This window comes from Mus caroli, chromosome 1 (genome assembly GCF_900094665.2).
Source record: "Mus caroli chromosome 1, CAROLI_EIJ_v1.1, whole genome shotgun sequence".
NCBI classification, from domain to species: Eukaryota; Metazoa; Chordata; class Mammalia; order Rodentia; family Muridae; genus Mus; species Mus caroli.
Window position 1 is genome coordinate 154,637,879 of NC_034570.1, and position 9,816 is coordinate 154,647,694.

A 9,816-nucleotide genomic window follows, 5' to 3' on the forward strand; every position below is an offset into this window, starting at 1 on the left:
GCTTAATAGAGTGCGCGTGAGTCTATACATTAGACTAATGCGGTGGGAATTTGATTATTATGGGTTCAAGAGAAAATGCCAAACCTCCGGGAGGAGAATTACCATGGAACTCTGATCCTCAAGAACAGCTTCCAGGCTTTACGCCTGCCAAACTGATCCAAAACTGGAGGGTAGACTTTCATCAGACCTCCAGGAGAAGAGTTCTAGGAATTCATTTCTCATGAGCAGCTTTTTGGCATTACTGCCTACACAAGCCTACTCCACCGGAGTTCTCTGGCACATGGGCACTTTTTAATACTATTTTTTATTTGCATGTGGTGTGTGCACACATGTGTGAGCAGGTGTGAGTGCCTGTGTGCATACATGCAGAGGCCAGAGGAAGCCAGCAAGTGTCTTCCTCTGTTACTCACTCCCCATCTTATTTTCTGAGGCAAGGTCTCTCACTGAGCCGGAAGCTCACCTTTTTGGCGAGGATGATTGGCCATCAAGCTCCCAGGATCTAGCTGTCTCTGCCTGCCAACACTGGGGTTTTAGGTGCACACTCCATCATTCTTGGCTTCTACATCTATGCAGTGCATTGAGCTGAGGTCCTCTTACTTTCAAAACAAGTACTCTCACCCAGCAAGCCATCTTTCTAACCCTTAAATAGTTTCCCTCGTCTCATTTTCCATACCTTAGATTAACAGATTTTCAGAGTTTCCTTGTGTAAATTGATAGAGATATCTTGTTACAGGAGAAGTAAGCGGCAGTTATCTTATGACAGTATTAATTCAGATATGATCCTTTTGCCCACAAACATACAAATATTTTAAATTAAAATATGTTTCTCGTGACAGGCGTAACATCACTTCCTGCCCCAGCAGTCCGATGCCCCGCCCTCACGACTCCTGGACAGGGCACAATGTCCTGCCAACACCACCTGGGAAGCTTTGGTCCGAACACCACTTGTTACTTTGGGTGCAAAACCGGATTTACACTCAGGGGAGCCAACTCGCTCCACTGCAGGGCTTCAGGACAATGGACAGCAGTGACCCCCATGTGCAGAGGTAAGTAGGCAGGAACAGGGGAATTCTGGAGCTATCTTCCTGCAGGTACTTGGGTTAGTCATTGTGTGTATCTGCCTGTTTAAATTCCACCCAGCCCTGACAACCAGTGCAAGCACCCGCTCCTCTCTGAAGTCCCCAGCAATCCCAAGCCGAAGCACGCAGCAGCTGCTTCAACTTTGCCCTTCCCTAACCCCCTGCCAAGTGTCCTGGTACTTATGTCTATATGTATCAGAGCTAAATGTGCACAAATGTAAAACCAGCTCACTGAGTTGTGAAGTACGAATTGTGACATTACTAATTAGGTGACAGTTACGAGTCTGCAGTGTTTTCACCATGATTGGATCTAAGATGTTAGCCCTGAGTGACATTTCTTAAGGACCTACCCCACTATTCACAAAGCATGGAATCCCCAACCTTCTTAGTCTTGATATCTCCCACACAGCACAGCACTGGGCTTTACAGATGTCATGGCTGCTCTGTAACACTTAATTTGAATTAAATCAGATTTCCCAAGGCTCATTTGCTATTCACCATTTACAGAGAATAATCTGAAGGGGTTTTTTTTTTTTAATTGTTTAAAGAAAACCATTGTGGCTTCTCCTTCTTTTGGAGTGTCCAGCTGTGGGGAACGCTAAATAAGTATTTTGTTAATCACATGCTGGCATCGCTGGTTACTCACAACACCTCAATAATAACACATAGATACAGATTTAATAGTGTCTGAGAAGGGGAAATTTTGTAAGGAGACTTTTTGGAAGCAAGACGAATGCATTGTTAGGTGATTTCATGGGCCATCCTTGTTCTCGGGCTAGTATTATTCCAGTGGAGGCTTCAGCAAGGTGTTATTTTAGGAGCTGCTGTGTGTGACTCTTGGGTGTGACTGACCTCCATCGTGACATTTTGCATCCACTCCATCGATTGACAATTCCAATCAGGTTCAAAGCAAACCACAATTCTCCCTTCAGCACACCTGCTTCTCACACATTCTTCATTCTCCCCCACAGCCGTCAAATGCTCCGAATTGCACATGGACACAACAGTAGCAATGAACTGTTCCAATCCCTGGGGAAACTTTAGCTATGGATCAACCTGCACTTTCCAGTGCCCAAAGGGGCAGTCACTGAATGGCTCTGTGAGAGCAACCTGCCAAGAGGACGGTCACTGGTCAGATGCCATGCCAACCTGCCAAGGTACAGCTTTTTTTAAAAAAAACATGGTTTAGAACACCAGCTTGATTTGGAAAACAGAATCCCTGTTTCTTTACCACATCTCATGGTAGAATGTCTTCCCTTTGCTGGCTCCCCTTGCCACAAAGGGTCCCTTCACTTTCTAGGGAGCCCTAGCGATGAAGCTGGTGCCTGCGTGGATCCCTGCCGTTCCTTGTCATTGTTTACATTTGTGACACTAATGTTCTCACTTCCTAAAACCTCTGCTTAGCACACATTGACCCTTCTTTCTCACAGAGTCCTAGTTTGCGATCTCAGTCTTTTACTTATCACCTGCCTCTGAGAACACCTCGACTTTCAGTCATACTCCATCCCTTTACCCTCACTTCTCAGCCCCACTTCTCACGGTCCTTAGTTGGTAAGACTGTTTTTGTTACATATCCACATCTTCAATTGAGAAAGCAAAATGACCCAAACATTTATTTCGTTTACCCACTACCATGCACAGGCTTTTTGAATCTGCTAACGAACTCCTTCCAGGGGATGTTTACCTTGTCTACTTTAGAAATCACGATTTTTCTACCTAATCCAAGTACTTAGGATACAGTCAGTCCCTGCTTCCTGTTCTGCTGCAGTGGATTTCTGACTTCGAGACCTTTCCTGCCAGGGTCTTGGCACGGGTGGGGCCTTTGAGGATCCTGCTTGTAGCCCTGTCCCAGTCCTTGGGATTCCTCAGGAAGTACGACTGATCTGTGCATGCTACACTCACACCTTGCACGTGTGTTTATTCTTTTAGCAGGAACACTGACAATCCAGGAAGCTCTGACTTACTTGGGTGGTGCAGTGGCTTCTACAACAGGCCTGGCAGTGGGCGGGACACTCCTGGCTCTGCTAAGAAAGCGTCTCAGAAAGAAAGGTAAATAAATGCGAAGGAACCTTCTTTATTGATCATAATGTTGGAGTGAAATGATAAAGTCACTAGTTTCTGTTTGGAAATAGTTTGTTAAAGAAAATAAGGCTGAGGTTTGTGATCTTGAGCCCCGACTGTCCATCAAAATCACCTGTAGGAATTTGTGAAAATATGGAAATTCTAGATTTTTCTGTCTCTCTGTCTATCCGTGTATGTGGGTGGGTGGGGTTGAGGGGATGCATATGTATATGTGTGTGTATGTGTGTATATATATGAATGTGTGTATGTATGTGTGCATATGTATGTGTGTGTGTTTTGCATACTAAGCCAGTGCTATGGCACCAACCATTATATAATTTTTCCAAAGCCATCTCTTAAAATTCTGTTGGAGAATCTGAGGGCTTCTGGAACCACCCAAGTTAACTGTAAACATGCCATGTTCCTTTTCCTTACTCCCCTTGTGAGATAGCCATCTGCAGCTCAGCTGACAGGAGAGAGAGAGAGAGAGAGAGAGAGAGAGAGAGAGAGAGAGAGTTTAACAGCAGAAGTGCCTGAACCCACGGGACTCACAGGCTAATCAAGTCCAGAGGAGAAGCTGCTTCAGTGGAGTTCTGAAAACACACTTAATAGTTCTCTCCTGCAAACTTGTGGGGTTGGTGAAGCTTTAAGCATGAGAATGACCAAACAGGAGGGAATTTCAGCAGCCGCTGTCAGAAAGAGAGTTTAGGTCTGGGATGAAAGGAAAGGAAAGCCTGGCTCTTAGACTTGCAAACATCCTTTCTCAATCTGCTGTGACTTGTAGCCTTCCCAGGAGCTTCCTGGCTTCACAAACATTTCTCTATTAGCTAATGAGGCTCTTACTGTCCTTCCTTGTAGAAAGTAAGTAGGGCGTGGAGAACCAGCTGATGCCCAAACCCAAATAACTGGACGGGGCTGTGCTAAATGACCCCAGACCTCCCATCCCACTGAGGCAGACAATACCTAATCTCACCTGCTCACAGCTGGCAATGTCCTGTGCCCTCCTCTTATCGATCTCCACACAAAGCCACCATTGCACTGAGTGTGTTTCTTCAACACTCCTGTGTACAATCTCCTGGTGATAGCGACGGGTGATTTCTTGCTGAAGGGCGAGATGTGCCAAACTGTTATGAAGAATCCCTCCATGACAGTGCACTCGCTTAACCAGTTCCAGAAGAAGGCAGAAGGGAGGGATCTTCAGAGCTAGGCCTTAATCTCCATGATGACATCAGGATTACATTATTTCCTCCTGCTTCCCCCTCCCCCAGTCTACTGACCCTACGAACCACTGCCAAGTTGTTTCTTCAGTTCTCAGATTCAAGGTTATAAAAACTTCAGTAGCCTCCCATTGTTCTCAATCTCTGACAATAAATAAATCTATGAGTAGTGGGATGGTGGCATCTCCAGGGTATATCTCAATCTAGTTTCTGGTGTTAAAATAGTCTATTGTCAAGTTATAGGCCAGTGCTGTAGCCATGGCTAAAGATTTAGCTGTCAGAGTCTGTTGTTTGGATTAAGACAGGAGACCCCTGATCACCTACATTACAGGAGAAGGGAAATGGAAGAATCCCCTGTAGAGTTGTTATAGGTTGACTCATGAAACTAGGATGCCAGGTGAGGACCAAGGGACTAAAAGCCCAGATGCAGCAATAGAGAGCTCTCACGGACCAAGGCTGGAGACCTCAGAGACATGAGGTCAAGGTAGTTGGTGGTTTGGTTCAGTTTTGTAGGAAGTTAAAAAGAAAAAAAAAGGTAAGAGAAGTCTGGATTTATATATCATAGTAGTCTCAATTTAGCCTAAAAAAAGTCCCGCCCACCTTTCAGGTCAGGCGGTTCCTTGTGCTCTGCACATAACAAACTTATGTGAAAACAACTCTTCTAGCTTTCTTCGATCATTCCTGGCGATGGTGACCTTTCCCCTCACTGTTTTCTTTTATTCTCTTTATTTCAGATGATGGAAAATGCCCCTTGAACCCTCACAGGTAAGCTGGAAGCGTTCTGTGTAAGATCAGATTTTCTCTGTCTGTCTTTCTAACTTGCTATGTCAGAGGGAACATGTGTGATGCTTCCTCCTCTCTGTAATAAATCTCCTGCCATGTCTTCCCTGTCCTGAGACAAAGCATGAGGTTAATGTATGTCAGCTAAACATAGTGTTTTAAAAATCAGCACACAGGGATTTTCAGGCACCCGAGCCCCCTGCCCCTACTACCCCCACCCCTGATTTTCACTGGGTCTTTTTCTCTGTGGGCTTGCTGTGTGGGCACACTTCATTACGTCACTGGTTAAAAACAATCAATAGATATCCTCACTGTAGTATAAAAAAAAATAAAGTGTCAAGTTATTGACAATAGAAACGACACACTAGAGCCCGGGTGCTACACTAGTAAATGTTTGGAGACCATTGCAAGTTTGTAAATTTCCACAGCTCAGGAAGAGACAGTGGCTTGTCTCCTGGGGGAAAAATATACTGTATTAGTGGAACAATGACATCTTAAAAGATGAAAACCCCACTTAGTACTTCTGTGTGAGACAATTAAGTTCCAGGCAGTCTTCAAGCCTGAATAGTGCTATTCAAAGCAACACAGGATCTAGGACAATCCTTTTGTATCCTGTGGTTTGGGGTATTTAAGGTACCTGACCTCTGTCAGTTACATGTCAGACCTCATCTTCAGCATGAAAATCCCAAAACCACCCCTAGGGGGCAGTACTATCACTCTGCCAAAACCCTTGCTCAAACATCAGTTATCAAGGCTCAGAACTTTGTAACTCTGTCTTTTTATCAAGAAAAGGCTGCAACCCCTTATAGAAAACAATAGTGTGGACAGGGCTGTGGACATGGGCTGGTGGTAGAGCACTGCATTGGGGCTCTGGGTTCCATTCCTAATATGGTGTGAGTGTAAAGTGCAAACCAAATGACCAGAGCTCTGAGTGCCATCTTGAAACTTGCTTTCCCATTTGCTTTTCTTATTAAAATAGACAGAATTCCAGGGTAGGGGGCAGTCTGTTGTTTCTGAAGCTACCATGGGCTGGCTGATGGGAGAACTAGCTTTTATTTCATGGCAGGTCTTCTTTGTGTTTTTGTTCTTCAGTCACCTAGGAACATATGGAGTCTTCACTAACGCCGCATATGACCCAACCCCTTAAGGTGAGTTCCCTATGAGGACGGCTTTGAAGAAAATAGAACAGTAGGTGAAAAGGCAAGAATACCAGTCTTGAATCTTCTTTATATCATATGTATTGAATTTTAAGCATATATTAGAATGTTAAGCCCTGATAAAACCATATTGGCAACAAGTATGTGTGACTGAGTGGAGACAATAGAATTATCCTAGGATTTCCATTCCCGCCCAGATGAGAGGTTCTAGCAGTACATAACCTGTTCCAGGATGTTTGAGATCCCACTGATGCCAACGAAGTGACGTTGACAGTGTGGGCTTGCCTCAAAATCCCCTGTGCTACCTGAACAGAAACCACCTGAAGTCATCTTTTCAAACAGTACAGTGAAAAGCCCCCTTTCCTGCTGGTAGACAGTGTAGAACCTAGAAAGAGGCAACTGTCTCAGACATCAGAGGGTACCTACGATGAAAGACTTCTTTATCTTTTAAGGAAGCAGTCGTTTAATTGGTTTGTTTCTTTTTCAGAAACCCGGTCTGCCAATGTCTCATTTGATTTCTCAGGATTCCACATGCAAGTGTCAAGTTTCCTGTCACACTTGACTGTAACTCCACGGCATTTGCTGAGGTTCTCTGTAGTAAAAAAAAGGACAGGAACCTAGCGAAAGAACTATGCACTTTCCCATCTCTCCACCCACCCCTTCCTGCTCCACCCCTCACCTTCCTCCAGCTCAATCACAGAGCCAGGAGCAAATGTTTCTGCTCTGGTCTGTGCCTTGTTGTTACTTTGCTGTTACTGAAAACGGGAGTCTGGAGCATCTGCCTCACCAGGTGACCAGGCTCTGGAAAACCGAAGGTCTTCCTCTTGGGATTGAAGAGTAGCGATGTTGGTGGGCAGGCAGACCTCTAGTTTAAGGGGATGCCTGCTTTAAGATCTCCTGGGTCTTCCATGTTTCATATCAATGAGGTTGTTTACACCTCTGCTGCTGAGACTTTCACAGAAACCTCCAGATGGTACTAGGGGACACAGAAGATCTGGAACAGAGCCAGGACGTCACATCTGACTGCAGACTTTCCCTCCACCAAAGCACCCAAAGGTCATTGTTTGGATGTATAAATAACTCGACTTCCCCAAATGTCAAGCTCTTTGTGTTTTGTTCAATAAGTTCTGTGTATAGCACTTTGTCTACCACCAATGTGGTCACAGTTACAACCCTCTAAATGACAGCTGGACCTTCCAGTGGAAGCACAAATATATGTCGTATATCCCCTGTCCACAGAGAAAAAAAAACCAAAAACAAAAGTCAGAGGAGCAGAAAAAGGTCCTCTTTGCAATTACTGTTCTGCGGGAAAGAACAGATATTGTTTTATATGTAATTTAATGCACATATTTAATAAATAAGTCACTGAAAATTACATATGGCTTGTCTGTAATTGATGCAAACATTAAGGAGTCAAACACTGCAGTTGCTTTGCTGAGCTGTAATGAGATCCATTGGTCACCATGTAGCCTGGACACATAAGCAGATAAGCAAACAAGGGCAGTAAAGCTGTCCTTGGAAAAGTTGCAATGATTTGGGGGAAAAGGAAAGAAAGTAATTTAGAGTCTTGCTGCTTTTTTTTTTCTTAGATACATTGTCAATAGCATCTAATTGGGGGTGGGGGATGGAGAGACAGAGACAGACAGAGAGACAGACAGATAGACAGATACTAGGCTAGACATTATAGGACCGTAGATCTCAACCACGTCTCTTGTGTCCAAATTTGCATTTTGGAACCGCTGGAACTGTGGATCAGGAGTGTAAGACATCATCCCTGCTCTTGAATAGATCATAATCTAGCTTCAGATACAAGGGCATCTTGAAAAACTAATGAAAGGTTATCAAAAGGAGTATATAATCTGAACAGATTAAGTTCATGAAACAGAAAAGTCAATTGGAACCCAGAATCAGAGACAATGGCAGAGATTCTGACTTTAAAGAACAGGGAAGCAGAGAGGGAAGGAAATTCGTGTGAGCATTTTTTCTAGTGTAGTTATGTATGCACACATCTGCTAGTTAATTACTTTTCTGTACATGGTCTCACTGCGTAGCTTAGGCTGATCTCAGACCTCAAACTCACATTCCCCTGCTTCTGGCCCTTGTGTGCTAGGATTACAGGCATGTGCCATCATGCCTGACTCGAGAAGGGGCATTCTAAACTGACTGAAGAATATCAGCAAAGAAACAGAAGCAGGAGTGGGGGGAGGAGAGAAGGAAGGGAAGGGGGAGGGGGTGGGGGAAGGGGAGGGAGAGGCTGCTGCGGAACCTGGATGGTACCAGATCACAATTTACTGGATGTGCTGGAAGCAGAAAGCCTGAGCAGAGACAAAGTTCTGGAGAACTCAGGGCAGGCCATCCTGCTGATTCAGGCATAATTCTCAGCTTTGCCACCAACAGAAAAATAAAATCTAAAACACCATGCCAAGGATACAGGAGAACGAGCAAAGACAAGGTCATAGACTGTAGCTGCCTAGGCCCTGGGGACTGTTCAGTTTACAACAGTTTGTCCCCTCCCAATAATAAGATTAAGGAAAACTAGAATTGCCATTCTTATTTTACAGATGTCAAAAGTATTTCTAGAGACAGAGTTGGCCTAGACCACACAGCTACTATCTCAAATGAGTTCTCTAAACCCTGTTCTCAGCTACACTTGAGCTGGTGACAAGCCCTTACCAAGTGGTCTGTCCTAAGAGATTCAGACTGCTAACCTGTTGGTGGACTTGTCCTGAGGCTGTTTTCTGCTCCTAGTTACTGTGCAGTGCCATTTTCCTGGGATCTGCAGATGGGTGTTGGGTCTTACCAAGGCTTGCAGAAATCAGCTGACAAGCCTAAACTTTGAACCCCTACCCCATCCCCCACTCCACCCGTGTAGGTTAAGTGGGATTGCTGCTCCCACCTACGGTGAAGTGGGGAAATGCTGCTTTGTGATGGGGCGGAGACCCTTGGGCACTGCTCCAGAGCCATAACCTCCAGCAGGCTTGCCCTTCCTTTCCCTCTAAATTCCTTGTCTGGCATTCTCTCTAGTAAATGCCTGTGGCCACAGGGGGGAGTGACCTCAACAAGCCCCTGCCTACACTAGGCATAGAGGGAGGTAGGGTGAGACAGCCACCACAGGGGACAGGGACACTCACTGTGCCCTGCAGCTTCTTAGTCCTCCAGGGAGCCAGGACAGCGAGCAACAGGGACAGAGCACTGAGCACTGTCGGTGGTGGCAGCGCGCGCGGCAGGACAGGACCATGCTCCTAGTCTGCCCGCGCTTCTTCCTCCTGGTGGTTCTGGGCACCCGCTGGGCGGGCTGGGGCAGCCACCAGGCAGAGGCCGCGCGGCTAAGGCAGTTCTATGTGGCAGCTCAGGGGATTCTCTGGAACTATCATCCTGAGCCCACAGATCCAAGGTAACTTGGGGTGAAATCCAGGTGGGCTTCTTCAAGGAAGAAAATCTATTAAAATTGCAAGGTTAAAATTTAGGGGTGGGGTGGGCTGGGAGGAGGAGGAAAAAGAGGAGGAGGAGGAGGAGGAGGAG

At 45.5% G+C, this 9,816-nt stretch overlaps 2 protein-coding genes and 1 long non-coding RNA gene across 12 annotated transcripts in view; 2 read left to right on the top strand and 1 right to left on the bottom strand.

Annotated features, from left to right (window-relative positions):
- Selp (selectin P) overlaps positions 1 to 6,980 on the top strand; it is a 33,539-nt gene extending 26,559 nt beyond the window's left edge. The window contains exons 11-16 of the mRNA XM_021171735.2: positions 837 to 1,046; positions 2,051 to 2,236; positions 3,009 to 3,128; positions 5,092 to 5,122; positions 6,230 to 6,285; positions 6,782 to 6,980. Coding sequence (XP_021027394.1) covers positions 837 to 1,046; positions 2,051 to 2,236; positions 3,009 to 3,128; positions 5,092 to 5,122; positions 6,230 to 6,284 — 602 coding nt within the window. The 3' untranslated portion in view covers position 6,285; positions 6,782 to 6,980. The remainder of the gene's footprint in view (positions 1 to 836; positions 1,047 to 2,050; positions 2,237 to 3,008; positions 3,129 to 5,091; positions 5,123 to 6,229; positions 6,286 to 6,781) is intronic.
- LOC110301318 overlaps positions 1 to 9,155 on the bottom strand; it is an 11,971-nt gene extending 2,816 nt beyond the window's left edge. The window contains exons 1-5 of one of the 3 annotated variants that reach the window (XR_003837812.1): positions 9,003 to 9,155; positions 6,974 to 7,288; positions 6,721 to 6,886; positions 4,114 to 4,242; positions 1,739 to 2,189 (exon numbers count right to left, since the gene is read on the bottom strand). This is a non-coding gene — a long non-coding RNA (uncharacterized LOC110301318). Of the gene's footprint in view, positions 1 to 1,738; positions 2,190 to 4,113; positions 4,243 to 6,357; positions 6,887 to 6,973; positions 7,289 to 9,002 lie in introns of those variants that run through there. The other 2 variants (XR_003837811.1, XR_002378703.2) reach the window with 2 other exon arrangements.
- Positions 9,156 to 9,388: 233 nt separating this feature from the next.
- The window catches only part of F5 (coagulation factor V), a 69,049-nt gene continuing 68,621 nt past the window's right edge, over positions 9,389 to 9,816 (top strand). For all 8 annotated transcript variants that reach the window (XM_021171696.2, XM_029482578.1, XM_021171713.2 and 5 more), the window contains exon 1: positions 9,389 to 9,688. In XM_021171696.2, coding sequence (XP_021027355.1) covers positions 9,531 to 9,688 — 158 coding nt within the window. In that variant the 5' untranslated portion in view covers positions 9,389 to 9,530. The remainder of the gene's footprint in view (positions 9,689 to 9,816) is intronic.